The sequence below is a fragment of the Emiliania huxleyi genome, assembly GCF_000372725.1.
Source record: "Emiliania huxleyi CCMP1516 unplaced genomic scaffold EMIHUscaffold_24, whole genome shotgun sequence".
Classification (NCBI taxonomy): Eukaryota; Haptophyta; order Isochrysidales; family Noelaerhabdaceae; genus Emiliania; species Emiliania huxleyi.
Window position 1 is genome coordinate 659682 of NW_005200250.1, and position 12625 is coordinate 672306.

At 64.3% G+C, this 12625-nt stretch overlaps 6 protein-coding genes across 6 annotated transcripts in view; 1 reads left to right on the plus strand and 5 right to left on the minus strand.

Moving 5' to 3' along the window:
- ALDH7 (putative mitochondrial aldehyde dehydrogenase) overlaps positions 1-1676 on the minus strand; it is a 2284-nt gene extending 608 nt beyond the window's left edge. The window contains exons 1-4 of the mRNA XM_005778888.1: positions 676-1676; positions 445-576; positions 214-375; positions 1-49 (exon numbers count right to left, since the gene is read on the minus strand). Coding sequence (XP_005778945.1) covers positions 1-49; positions 214-375; positions 445-576; positions 676-1650 — 1318 coding nt within the window. The 5' untranslated portion in view covers positions 1651-1676. The remainder of the gene's footprint in view (positions 50-213; positions 376-444; positions 577-675) is intronic.
- Positions 1677-2115: 439 nt separating this feature from the next.
- On the minus strand, positions 2116-3562 carry EMIHUDRAFT_205594 (hypothetical protein; the record flags this gene model as incomplete). Its single annotated transcript, XM_005778889.1, has 7 exons — positions 2116-2201; positions 2284-2345; positions 2429-2527; positions 2927-2961; positions 3034-3147; positions 3221-3375; positions 3460-3562. 7 exons carry the CDS (start codon positions 3560-3562, stop codon positions 2116-2118), a joined length of 654 nt encoding a protein of 217 aa, XP_005778946.1.
- A 1744-nt stretch (positions 3563-5306) lies between these two features.
- Positions 5307-6925, minus strand: EMIHUDRAFT_435091 (hypothetical protein; the record flags this gene model as incomplete). Its single annotated transcript, XM_005778890.1, has 4 exons — positions 6612-6925; positions 6475-6541; positions 6089-6403; positions 5307-5403 (listed from the first exon to the last, which is right to left on the minus strand). Coding segments are annotated over exons 1-4 (777 nt in total), but the record flags the coding sequence as incomplete, so codon positions are not given.
- On the minus strand, positions 6919-7742 carry EMIHUDRAFT_435092 (hypothetical protein; the record flags this gene model as incomplete). The annotated part of the gene is made up of 2 exons (XM_005778891.1): positions 7095-7742; positions 6919-7060 (listed from the first exon to the last, which is right to left on the minus strand). Coding segments are annotated over exons 1-2 (774 nt in total), but the record flags the coding sequence as incomplete, so codon positions are not given.
- Positions 7743-9573: 1831 nt separating this feature from the next.
- EMIHUDRAFT_353944 (hypothetical protein) lies at positions 9574-9957 on the plus strand. Its single transcript, XM_005778892.1, has one exon. It carries the CDS (start codon positions 9589-9591, stop codon positions 9781-9783), a length of 195 nt encoding a protein of 64 aa, XP_005778949.1. The 5' UTR covers positions 9574-9588; the 3' UTR covers positions 9784-9957.
- A 31-nt stretch (positions 9958-9988) lies between these two features.
- On the minus strand, positions 9989-12470 carry EMIHUDRAFT_205599 (hypothetical protein; the record flags this gene model as incomplete). The annotated part of the gene is made up of 6 exons (XM_005778893.1): positions 9989-10499; positions 10637-10776; positions 10933-11148; positions 11209-11628; positions 11707-11742; positions 11967-12470. The coding sequence occupies 6 exons, from the start codon at positions 12468-12470 to the stop codon at positions 9989-9991; spliced, it is 1827 nt and encodes a 608-aa protein (XP_005778950.1).
- Between the last annotated feature and the right edge of the window lie 155 nt (positions 12471-12625).

Genomic DNA, 12625 nt, shown 5'->3' on the forward strand with positions numbered 1-12625 from the left:
CCTCGTCCCTGAAGGTGGTGACGCTCGTGACGGGGCCGAAGATCTCCTCCTAAGAGGGGGCGGGGGGGAGGGGGGGGGGGCAGGAGGAGAGGGCGGCGGTGGCGAGGAAGGAGGTGGAGGTGGCGAGGCGGTGGCGGAGGCGGAGGCGGAGGCGAAGGCGAAGGCGGCGGCGGCGAGGGAGGCGGCGGCGGCGAGGGAGGCGGAGGCGGACGCCTGGAAGATCTTCATGTCGTTTGTGCCGGAGAGGATGGTGGGCTTGATGTAGTAGCCGCCGTTGACCACGTCGTTGGCCGCGCCGCCGGTGAGCACCTTTGCGCCCTCCGAGGTGCCGAGGTTGATGTAGTTGACGATCTTCTCGTGCTGCGCGCTCGAGACCTGCGCCCCCACCGTCGTAATCACGGCTCGGCTGCTAGACGCGAAACTTAATGCTAATTAGCTCGAGACCTGCGCCCCCATCATCGTCGCCTCGTCGAGCGGGTCCCCCGTCTTGATCGCCTCCGTGCGCGCGACGACCTTCTCCATGAAGCGCTCGTAGATGTCTTCCTGCACGAGCAGCCGAGACTGGCACGTGCACACCTGCGGCAATCAGAGGGGGCTGGGCCGGTTAGAGCGGCTCTCGGCCGAATCTCGGCCAGATCTCGGCTAGATCTCGGCCAGATCTCGGCTACCTCGCGCCTCTCCCTGGTTGAGGGCAAAGAGCACCGCCCCCTCCACCGCCTTGTCAAGGAAGTCGTCGTCCTTGTCGAGGACGGAGGAGAAGAAGAGGGACGGGCTCTTGCCGCCCAGCTCGAGCGTCGTCGGGATCAGGCTCTCCGCCGCCGCATGCAGGATGTTCTTCCCCGTGGCCGTTGAGCCGGTGAAGCCGAGCTTTGCGATCCCTTTGTTGGTCGCGAGCGCCTCGCCCGCCTCGCCGCCGAAGCCAGAGACGACGTTGACGACGCCGGGCGGCAGCACGGTCGAGAGGAGCTCCATCACCGCCATGATGCTCGTCGGTGTCTGCTCCGCCGGCTTGAGGACAACGCAGTTGCCCGCCGCGAGCGCCGGCGCCAGCTTCCAGGCCGCCATCAGGATCGGAAAGTTCCAGGGGATGATCTGGCCGACGACGCCGAGCGGCTCCTGGATGGAGAGCGACAGCGTGTTTGCGTCGATCTCCGACGCAGCGCCCTCTTCCGCCCGGATCACTCCCGCAAAGTAGCGGAAGTGGTCGATTGAGAGCGGGATGTCGGCCGCCTTTGTCTCGCGCAGCGCCTTGCCGTTGTCCACACACTCGATCGTCGCGAGTCGCTCGAGGTTCTCCTCGAGCAGGTCGGCAATCTTCAGGAGCATGTTCGAGCGTTCCGTCACCGACACCTTGGACCAGGTCGTGCGGTAGGCGGTGTTGGCCGCCAGCACGGCGGCGTCGACGTCAGCCTTTGTCCCACGCGCCGCCTGAATGAAGGGCTGCCCGTCGATGGGAGAGATGTTGTCGAAGTACTGTCCGTTCGCCGGCTCAACAAACTGCCCGTTGATGTAGTGCCCGTACTTGCTCGGAAGGCCGAGCCCGTCGGCGACCGAGCTGAGGGCGGACTCAACGGCCGTAGAGCGGAGCCGCGCGGCCGCCGCCGGGGCCGCGCGGAGGAGGGCGGGGCGATGCAACAGCCTCGACGCCATGTGTCAGGGATGATGAGCGCGCTTTGCCGGGGTTCCCCCCCAGCGAGGGAGGGCGAGACCCTCGAGCGAGGGGTCCCGGTACCATGCGGAATCGACCCTATCCAGTGCTCATGCCCTCATTACTCTAAAACGCGCCGTCTCCCGCGCGCGAGCGAAGCGGGTTGCAGTCAATACCCGCACCGGGGTGGCGCCGCGCCGTGGGTGGCCCGAGGTGACATTTTCAGGCTGGGAACCGAGCAAGTGCGCTCGCCGGTCCAAAGTGGGGTCGCGGGTGGCCATGCGAAGTGGTTTCGCGCACTGCCCGCTGTAGCCCCCCCGAAGCGCCGGAGCGTGACCGAGTGTCACCCCATGACCCCCGGCGCCGGCCCGAGCGCTGAGACCGAATGTGAAGCCAATGCGCGCGCGCCCCAACCCCCAAGCGCGGCACTCCTCGGCTACGGCATGCTGACACGGATCCCTATCCTCTCAGATTGCTATCGATCGGCGATATTGGATCTCGCACGCGACGTCGACGACTGACAGGTAAACGCACTTTGTCAATGCAGGTCGAGCTACCAACCGTTGCGGAGCGGTTCAGCCTCGGAAGCCATACTATGCAGCGGTGATTAGGTGGGAGGGCATGCGCTCGCACACATGAGTCCGGGAGCTCCCCGCCGGCGCTTGGTGCCTCAGCCAGCTCCGCCTTGCCGCGGCCCCTACGCAGGCGTCCAGCACCGACGTCGTTTGCGAGCGTCGGGTGTTGGCTGCTCTCTAGCCCCGTCACCCACCGCGCCGTCACCGTCCGCTTCGCGGCGTGCGAAACGCTCGCGTCTCCGCGTTTCCCTGCGCCGCCACCAGGGGGACGCTTGCGCCCTGCCCCCTGGCCTGACGCGCGACCCTGCGCAGATGGCGCGCTCCGGCACGGACCGACGGAGCAGCGACCGCCCGGGCAGTCGCTGCTCCGCCCGCGCACCGCTGCCGCCGTCGCCGCCGCCGCTCCGCCCTTTCCATCAGTGTGTCTCGTGTGTGAGAGTGCACTGTCTGTCACGCCTGTACCTGCGAGCTGCGTCTCTCCTCCGAGGCTCAGGCTGTCCTCTCACTCTGAGATATATCTGTCTCGCATATCGTCTGAAGTCAAGTCTCACGCGAGAAGTGTGAACGTCAAAATCTCTCCTGTCGAGGTGTCGGCTGTCGCGTGTCGTGTGCGCGCGGCGATTGTAACCGGGGAGGCCTGCGCAGCTTCTAACGATGCACAGAAAATGGGCCACACAAATGCCGTAAAGGACAGGCGCGGGACGTGAGGAGATGCGCGGCCGACACCCAGCAGCGGCTCTGCGGCGGGGAGGGGGGAGACACACACAGGAAGCACGATGCGTACAGTGATCGCGTGTCATGCGCCATCACCGACGTCGGGCGGGAGAGGAGCTCCAGCCAACAGTAGTGGCGAGCCAGCCTGCGCTGCACGATGAAATAGTACTCGTGCTGACGCATCCTCGCCCGAGTCATATTCCAAGTGCCCTGCGACAGCCCGCGTGCGACGGGAAGAAGAGGTGCGAGGCTGAGAAAATAAGAGCTTGATCGCGCCACCAACGTCAGCGTCGGGCGCAGTGATGAGCTCGAGCAGCTCTCGTCGAGCAAGCTCCGCCTCCGAGCTCTCGCAGCAGCCATGCGCGTGCGCGCAGCCCAGATTCTCGCTCAGCGCCTCCGCCTTGGGGTTTGAAGCAGGTCCGCCGTAGCGCTCCGCGCCTGCGCCGGCGGCGGGCGGTGTAGAAGGCCGCTCGCGATGGCTCCGTCGTGTGCCTCGACCGTCCCACCTCAAGTGGTGAATACCCTCGCTGTCGCGCGGCCGCTTGGCAGCGGCGCCGACGCTGCCGTTGAGTCTGTCCGGGGCCGCCGCGTCACTCGGCACGGAAGCCTCCTTGCCGGTGGACATGCCGGGGGGGCGTGAGGGCCTGGAGGGTGACACAGACGCACAGGGGAGCGCGCGCCGCCGAAGTGGTTTGGCGCACACCTCGACGAGGAGGGTGGCCACCCCTCGGTTCCCAGCCTGAAGAAGTGGCCTCGGCCCGTGCTTCTAAAAATCTCTCTCTCTCTCCCGTGCTAGCTCGTTAGGGCCTCGCGGCTCGCGCTGGGACGGCTTTGCCTCCGTGCTCCGTCGTTGAAGCCTTAAAATGTCACCAGTACACGTCGTCACACCCCCGCTCGCCATCGTCGAGCCTCCACCGCGGTCCCCGACCGTGTGCGTCCCGGTCGTTCGCGGGGTTGCGCGCCGTCACGAGATGCGGGCGGATTACCGGTTAAGTTTCCGCATAGATACGACCGAATGAGCGTCGTGTGCCCTTACACACGACACATGCACTGCCGCCCCTCCCCTCCCCCCCACAACTACGTCATTCATACCTCTCAAGATCTGAAGTACCAACTCTGCCTCGCTCAACGAGCGGGGAGCTCAAAAGCGGTTGTCACGCCGCAATCAATGTGTCTCAAACCAATAAATAACCAGGTGGCTCCGAGCCTCTCGGCGCGCGGCGACCACGGCCACCGCTCTAAGTGGAGCCCACTGCCTCCGACTCTCACCGTCCATCATCGCTGTCCATCATCGGTGGTTCTCCGCTGGCTTTGCCTCGGTCGTGGTCGCCTTGGTCGTGGTGATGTCCTCTCGGCTCACACGTACCCTTGGCTTCAAGCTGCTCGTAGATGGGGTGCGGCTGCACACCATCGCACTCCGCGTAGTACCGCCGCAGCGTGCTCATCGGTTGAGCGCACCGAAACGGACACTCGTCCTCGAGGGCCGAGACAACGTCAGCGCACCACCTGCGAAGGGAGCGAAGCGAGGCGGTGTAGCGAGGCGGTGTAGCGAGGCGGCGTCACATAATACTGCAGGTGAGGAGGGCTCGCTGCAAGACTGGCATTTTGAAACGGGCGCTGTTGCATCTACTCTTTTGTGGCACGTCTCAATCTGTTTGCCGAGGTTCTCGAGCTGCCCAAGCGCCTCTTCAACGTTGTTGTCCCCGGAGGGACACAGGATCCTCTCCTGCTCACCGGGGTGGCGATGGCCGGCCTCCCCCGTGAGGTGGTCGTTGCGGTCGTGCGGGTGCAGGCTCGGGCGGACCCCCTGAAGATCCTCCTCTGCCTTGTGGTGCCCCTCGCCGTCCTCCCGGAGGCCGAGGCCCAGCCCAGCCCCCACGCCGACGCCCAAGCCGCAGAGAAGCAATGCAATGACGAGCAGTGCTGTGCGCCAGCGCGATTTGTCTGATTCGGGCGACGCCTCCTCCTTCTGTTGCTCGGGGTCCGCCATCGATCGCCGCCTGGCTGTGGGACGGCCGGAAAAACGAATTGGGTAAAATTTCGACCCGCGAAGCCGGATTTATTCTCCCGCCTTCCTTCTTGCATTTTTTGTCTTATGAACATTCCCGAGCGGACTGAAAGAGGTTGCGTTGGAGAGAGTCAGTCTACAGAGAGAGAGAGAGGTCGGGAGCTTTGTTGTTTGTAAAATTCAAATTCTTTGTAGGTGAACAACAATGCATCGGTCAAGAGGTCAACAACAACCCCAACACCTCTACAAAACTCCCCCAGTGACCAAACGACGAGCTGGAGAGCTGGCGACCGCGGTAAAACGTCTCCACACACACAAGGTGGTGGGGCACGGGCAAGGGGGGGCGACCCTCGCATCTCCACGCCAAAGAAAATACATCCACATAATCTACATACGTACGTACATAGGCCGGTGTGAGCATGCGCGCGCGCAAACGCGCAGAGACAGGAGCCACGTCGGGGGGAAGAGGCTAGTGCCATTTCACTGTGGCACAGCTCGCGTTACAAAACCTTGATTTGACCATTTGCGCAAAAAGGTACATGTCGGTGCCTTCCAGAGGCAGCTGCGACTCCTGTGGATGTACCTTTGTCGCGCGCCGGAGATGACTCGACGCCGCTGAGATCGGAGATCAAGCTCTGACAGGTCGCACGTCGCTCCTTTGACGCCGACGTGACTCACCCGTGCAGATCACATCAGGACACGGTCTCGACGCGCTCGGTACGACGCCTGCGACCCGTCTTGGGTCAGGTGGCACGACGCTCATCGCGCCTACCAGCGCTGCCGTGCAGGTTGCCACGACGAGGTCGAGCACGCTTCTATACGCTCGCCGAGCCTTCCTTTCCATCCCATTAGGCAGCCTGGGAACGGTGGCGGTCAGAGGCAAAGCCTACGAGGGGTGGTGGAACCACATGTCACGGCTACTGCCGGCTCGACCCCACGATAGCCTCCGGATGCTGACTTTGAGGCACAACCATCGGACGATGTCGACGAGTTGGGTCGCTCTCGCGGTAGCCAGATGACCTCTCATACTAGGAGCATCGGCCATGGCCGCAGGGAGCGCGGGGGAGGGCGCTGGGAGCAACACGGAGCTCCGTTGGAGGCGTTTTCAAGCCATTAGCGTGTCAGAGTGAAATGGCACTAGCCAGAGCAGTACTGCCACACAGGCGTAAGACCGTAGGTACACCACTTAATGAACATGTCGGCATGTCGCTCGGGTTCGCCCGCCGCGCCACGCCTTGGCCTTCCCTCGCCCTTTCACCAGGACACCCCCCTCGCCTCGTCGCCCGCGTCGACCTCAGGTCGACCTCATGTGGTCCTTGGACCTCACTTGGCAGCAAAACTGCGCACCGTCCAGCACATGCCGCCGTTGGTGACGGGGTCGGGCTTGAGAGGGTGGGCGTCGCACGTGGGGTTGAAGTCGACGTCGTGCTCTTCGTTTGCGTCGCGGCAAGTCGCAACCTACGGTGGAACTCTCTCGGCTGCAGACCATGGGTAGAGCCCAGGCGCCTCTCTCGGCGGGAGGTGGAGACCTCGGCCTCGCTGACGGGCTTGCGGTAGTCACAGCGGTTGACGACGCCGTACATTGGCGCGCCCCACCTGCAAAGAGGGCGCGGGTCAGAGACGAGGGAAGGTGTCGGAGGCGGCGCGGGCGAAGGGCGCCGCTCACCCGCAGCAGCAGTTGAGCGTGCCTGTATAGCCTCTAAAATGGTGATCGCGCACCCACCAGCCGTACGTGCTGTCATCGTCCGAGCCGTGGCAGTGGCCGTCCGTGTCGAGCTCGTCCGCATCAGGAGTGGCGCAGTTGGCAAAATTGCAGTCGCCGTAGCTGCAGTCGCCCCAGCCGGGCTGCGGCATGATGCGACAGAACCAACCTTGCCCGCCGCAGTCGATCGGTCCGTCGAGGTAGGCGGCCTTGACGCTCTTGGAGGCGCACGCACCGGCAAGGGCGCCGGGGCAAGCGCCATCTGCCGGCAGGATGGGCTCGGCGGGCGTGTTGTCGTGGTAGCGGACGTTAGGGCCGTAGGTCTCCAGGTCGTCGGCCCACGGTGGCCCAGCGTCATCGCGGCACTGCTGCGTGGGCCCGTCTGGACTTGGGCACCATCCGTCGCTGTCGCAGCCGGAGGAGGGGGAGGCGGATGGCGAGGCGGCGACGGGCGGCGGCGGAGCAGCCGAGGAGGGCGGCGGTGGAGCAGCCGACGGCGGGGGGACGGCCGCCTCGCTCTCCGTGCCTGACCAGATCAGATCGCGGTCGTGGCCGCAGCCTGACCCGCGTGCGCAATTCCCCTGCAGCTCCGCCCGAGTACACAGGCGTGCGCCCGCGTCCTCGCAGATGGTCGAGGCCTGCGCAAAGTTCTTGTTGTGGTGGCACTCGCCTCCCATCTCATCGTCGTCGGACTCGCTCCACACGGAGCACCCATCTTTCTTCTTCCAGCCGTCGATTCGCGAGTCGGAGCAACACCGCACCTCGTGCTTCTCGGACAGAGCTGCCCACCGGTCGCTCTCGTCGCACCGGCCGGTCCTGCCACACGCCACGTAACGTGGCGAGCCCGCAAGCGGCGCAGGTGGCGGCGGCGCAGGTGGCGGTGGCGTCGCTGCCGGCGAGCAGCACTCGGAGCAGAGCGTGGTGCAGGACGGGAGGGTGCACTCGGAGGGCTCGCAGATGAAGTCGCACACGCTCGTTGGGCACGTGAGAGGCCCGTCCAGGCGGCGCCGAGCCGGTGCTTGGACGGAGAGGGCAGCGGCGGCCGGGAAGAGCGCGGTGGCGACAAGCGCAAAACCCATTGAAGCCAGGAGCGTGTGCACACTAAGCAATCTTGTCACGCCGGCTGCGCCAACACAGCGCCAAAAACAAGCACCTTTTCCTTTTGCTTTTTTTCTTGCCAATAGGTGTATTACTTCTACCCACAATAAATATCAAATCCCAAACAAATCTAACTCATTCATCATTTGTTGTTGTTGCGGATCAAGTGCAAATTGGTCGTCGGCGAAGCCAACACAGCGCCACCGAGCCAACCCTCGGAGAGTATTCTCGTATCACTAGCTCCGAGTAGAGGGGGCGTTCCGCTGCTAGGGGAAACCCGGAGCGCAGAGCTAACCCTCGCCCCTTGGAGACCCGTATTATGGCCCTGCGACCGCGCACCTAGCCGCGCACCCCCCAGGGCTAGCAGGTCCAGCTCGAATGGCAACCTCACACCGTCGAGCCCGGCCTGCTCAGCAGCCTGCTCTAACTCTGCCAGCTCACGTTCGATACGGGTCGGCCCGATCCGGAAAGGAGTGCAGGGCATCAGCAACGCGGAAAGCAGCAACATCCATCGATCGATCGATGAGTCATCCGGATGAGGAAGAGTTTTACAACTTACTCGCTCGCACGACTGGCACGGAGCTTTAACTACTAAAAAGCGCACTTGAAACCTCGAGAACGAAAAAAGGAAAGAAAAAGCTGAGCCCTGGTGTCGAGGTGTCGAGGCCCGGTGTCGAGGGTGTCGATCGAGGCCAGGGCTCAGAGAAAAAGGACGTGAGTTAAATTGCGGGAAAGACAGACCTTAAGGTACATGTTAAAACGGAGGGGAGCGGCAGCAGCTGCAGAGAGTACGAGTTAGAAACGGGAAGCAAATTGCGTGAAGGGGGGGGGAGGGGGAGAGGGGTCTTGATTGAGAAATCTGAAGCCATCGCTCAGCCTCAGTCAGGAGGCAGGTTGATGTTATTGAATTTAACTTAAGGGCAAAAGAGAAAATATTTGGCGGTCGATGCCGAACCTCGCGCGCGGCAGCGCGCGAAGCGAAAATTCCAGCGGCGAGCAGTTCGGTGTGGCCTCTCGGGCCATAACACCGTGGATCCGGGACGGCTCTCTCATAGCAGCCCATAACATGTTATGGGCTGCTATGCCCCGAGAGCCATAACACCATAACAATAACTGTGTCCGGGGACCAGCTGGGCTTGAGAGAGAGAGAGATCGCCGGGCGAGCTGGCCCCTCAGTCGGCCGCGGAGCGGAGGTGCGAAATCGAGGGGCGGCGCGGCCTCTGCGCGCAGCCTGTCCGGCCGGCGCGCGCATGGTTCCATAGCCCGTCTAGTGCCTCACTGACCGACTCCAGCGCAACGGTGTACGTGGCCGGTGTGCTACTGGGGCTGGGCAGCCTTGTGGGGCCGGCGGGAAGCGCCATCTAGCGGTCGCACCAGTCTCTTTTCGTTGTTGACCTGTTTGTTTGACGGTTGTTTGACCATAGTTTGAGCCTTAATTATTAATTCGAGTTTGGGTCTCCGAGGTCGATTTCTTTCTTCTTCTTGAGGTCGATACTAGCGTCTGTAACTTGCCAAGCATGCTTTACAAAAGTCCTGCCGAGCGGGACTCGCAGAACTGCCGTCCGCGCGCGCTGTGAACAGCGCCGTGGTCAAACACTGTTCAACGTCGTTGAACACGTAGCGAAAGAGAGACCGTACAGCCCAAGGCGCAAAGGGAGGGATGGGAGGACGGCACGCCGCCACCACACATGGATTTTAAGGAGAGGAGTGTGGTGCTAGCCGTCGCCCACCCTCGGGCGTCTACCACTTCCTCTCTCTTCGCAGTTTCTCACCAACTCGCAGCGACCAACAGTCCGATAAAATTCTTTTGGCGGCTTCGGGTTTGACGAGCTGCACCATCTCCATGAAAGCTCTCCTGCTCCTCTTCGCTCTCGTCGTCGGGATCGGCGCCCTCCTGGTCCCAGTCCCGGTGCCCCAAGCGGCGGTCAAAGCGCCTCAGACCAGCGCGACATACTTCGACGCTGCGCTCGACAATCCGCTCATCGAGACTGACAACGCAGCCGCTCCTGCCCGCAAGTGCTCCTCCTGCTTTGGGTGAGCCGGAGACACCCGTTGCCCCGTCGGCGGCATCTAAGCGCCATCGACGATACCACGCGTTGCTAGGGCAGGATATGACTCTCTCGCGCGAAGGCTATGCTGTGCGATGAGACGAGCCGTTCTGGCGCGTGTGTCACCCTGTGCTCCTGTTTGACTTGCAATTCCACCACACATCTCGAGAGGTGACCTCCGACTTCGAAAAATCATCAGCCTTCTCTTTCCGCCCTCGCCGCACGCTCCGTCGAATGCGTAGACGGCGGCCCAAACTGCCACGCAGGCTGAGTCACTCCGGGCCCCCAGCCGACCTCGCCCACCCCGGGCTCCGCCTGGTAGCGGCTGGCTACGTATGGGGCGAGCAGATGCGTGAGAGCGGGGCGGCGCGGGTTTGCGTCGTAGAAGGCGCTCCAGCCGGCGCGGTAGCGAGGCGCAAACTCGCGGCGGCCGCCATCCCACACGAGCAGGGGCGCCGGCTCGTCGCCGCCGCCGTGCGGGAAGTGGTCTCCCGTCGCGATGGTGCCAAGCCGGCCACGCCGCTCCTCCGGGTACGAGAGCGCGGCTTGCACGTACCGGACGCCGTCGAGGGTCGCGTCCCTACAGCCGGCAAGGCCGCAGTGTCGGGCCGCGGTGCTGCGGTGCCACGCGCGCGTGCGAAGGGGCGGTCGCCAGCCGAAGTGCGTGTGCCCGAAGACGTGCACGTCCGGCCGCAGCGCCTCCACCCTGATGGAATGACATCGAGTCAAATCGGAGAGAGAGAGAGAGAGAGAGAGAGAGAGAGAGAGAGAGAGAGAGAGAGAGAGAGAGGGAGGCGTGAGAGAGAGAGAGAGAGGGACGTGAGGTGAATCGCAATGGATCACCTCGCCCGCAGCGGCTCCGAGCCAATTGCCTTGGCGAGGGTGGGGAGGAAGAGGTACCGCTTCTCGGGAGACAGCTCCACGCGAGGCACAAAGTGCGACGCCGTCACCACCGGCGCCGAGGGGTGGAGGCGGCGCAGCTCCTCGACAGCGCCGAGCAGCCCGCCGCCGCCGTCTCCTCCTCCTCCTCCGCCTCCTCCGCCTCCTCCACCTCCGCCTCCGCCGCCTCCGCCTCCGCCGCCTCCGTCGCCGCCGCCGCCGCCGCCGCCTGCTCTTGGCCTGTCGTTGAGCTCGTCCACCGCCGCCGCGGCGGAGCCGTCTTCCTGCCGCACGCCGGGAGGCCAGCGCGTCATGTGGTAGTCCATCAGGCAGCGCTCGACGGGAGGGATGCCTCTCCAGCCAGAGATGTCGGGCTCCGTGTCCCAGGACGGGTGGTGCCACGACAGGATGGGCACGACGATGGCGCCTGCCGCCAGCGCCGGAGCCGTGCACACGCCGAGCCGAGCGCACGTCGCCTCAATCTCCAGCAGCCTGTCGATTGAGGTGCCGCCGCCGCCGCCGCCGCCGCCGCGCACCCACAAGTCGTGGTTGCCCGGCACAAAGTGGACCGTGCGGAAGGCGCGCGCCGCGATCTGTAGCGTCTCGAGCAGCACGTCTGGCCGGTGCGAGACATCACCAGCCAGGATGAGCGAGTCGGCTCGATGAGCGCCGCATTCCTCGAGACGGCGCCACCAGGCCATATTCTCCGGTTTGTCGGTGTGCACGTCGCTCACAGCGTACAGGCGGCCCTGGCCAGGCTCGCTCGGCCGGGATGCGGTGGCGTGAGAGTTCACCCCAGACTCAAAGTACGCTGCGAGCGAGGCTTTGGACCATGAGAGCATCCCTTCGTCGACCGGCAAGTCGTCGGCAAAGTGCTCGGCCGCGATGCGGTGGAGCTCCTCCCAGGAGCCAACGGGAGACGAAATGGTGGCTGTCTCTGGGCCGCAGCCCAGCCGCTACCGCAGCAACAGCCACCAAAGGGGTCGGGCTAGGAGGGCAGACTCCCCTAGCAGCGGAGCCGCGCCGGCGGGTACCCGGGTAGACGAATGCCCCGGCACCACAGGGCGGCCCTGCTCTCACAGCGCACCGGCACCGGTAGTCGCGCCGTATAGTCCGCTAGATTGCAGACTGTCGCGGACCCGAACGCGTATCGGTCTGGCGTGTGCGGCTATCTGGTCACTGTCAGTGTATATGTAGCTCTTATGTACATTCCCGGAGGAAGCTGGAAGGAGGACTGCTGACGGGTGACGGGGTTTGCGATGAGAAGCGCGATCCGAACGTTCTACCCCTCTACCTCCAGCTCAGGCCAGCCACCACACGTTTCAGTGGATGTGCCAGCGGCGCTCGCCGTGCTAGCGCTCGCCGCGGCGTCTCGCTCAGCTATCCGTCGCTTGGCCTTGCGTTTGCACGACGATTGGCGTTTGCCACGCACACGTTTGCCACGCACATGTTGCGCAAGATATGGTGCTTGCTGTTGCACGACCGAAGCGACCAAGTCCTCCACGACCGACGCAACGTCGTCTCCGTCGGTGAGGTCGGGCGAGGAGGAGCCCGAGCCGGCAACTGCCCATAGCCGGGACCGCCCCGCGTAGGCCGCGCCCAAGTCTCGGGACCCGTCGCTCTCGCCGTGAGCGTGGCAAATCACGTGCAGCATCTGCCCCACTGCGCACCTCACCTCCGCCTCCGCATGCGCTCGGCCGCTCTGCAGCGCGTTGACATCGCCGACCGTGTGCAGCGGTGCGGCTCGGCGGTAGTGCGCCATTTCGGCGGTAGTCCGCATGTCGCTGTCCTGCAACATGCTCGCAACATGCGGGAGCAGAACCTGCGTGCTGGCTGGCCGCCCGTTGCGCCGCTGCGTAGCTGTCCACACGCTCAACCTCTTCTGATGCCTCTTGCCGGCGGAATGCATGCGCATCGCATCGGTCCCCGGCCCGAAAGGCAAGTAGATCTCGC

Coding starts and splice junctions, on each gene's coding strand:
- EMIHUDRAFT_353944 (XM_005778892.1), top strand. CDS start 9,589: ATGAAAGCTCTCCTGCTCCTCTTCGCTCTCGTCGTCGGGATCGGCGCC.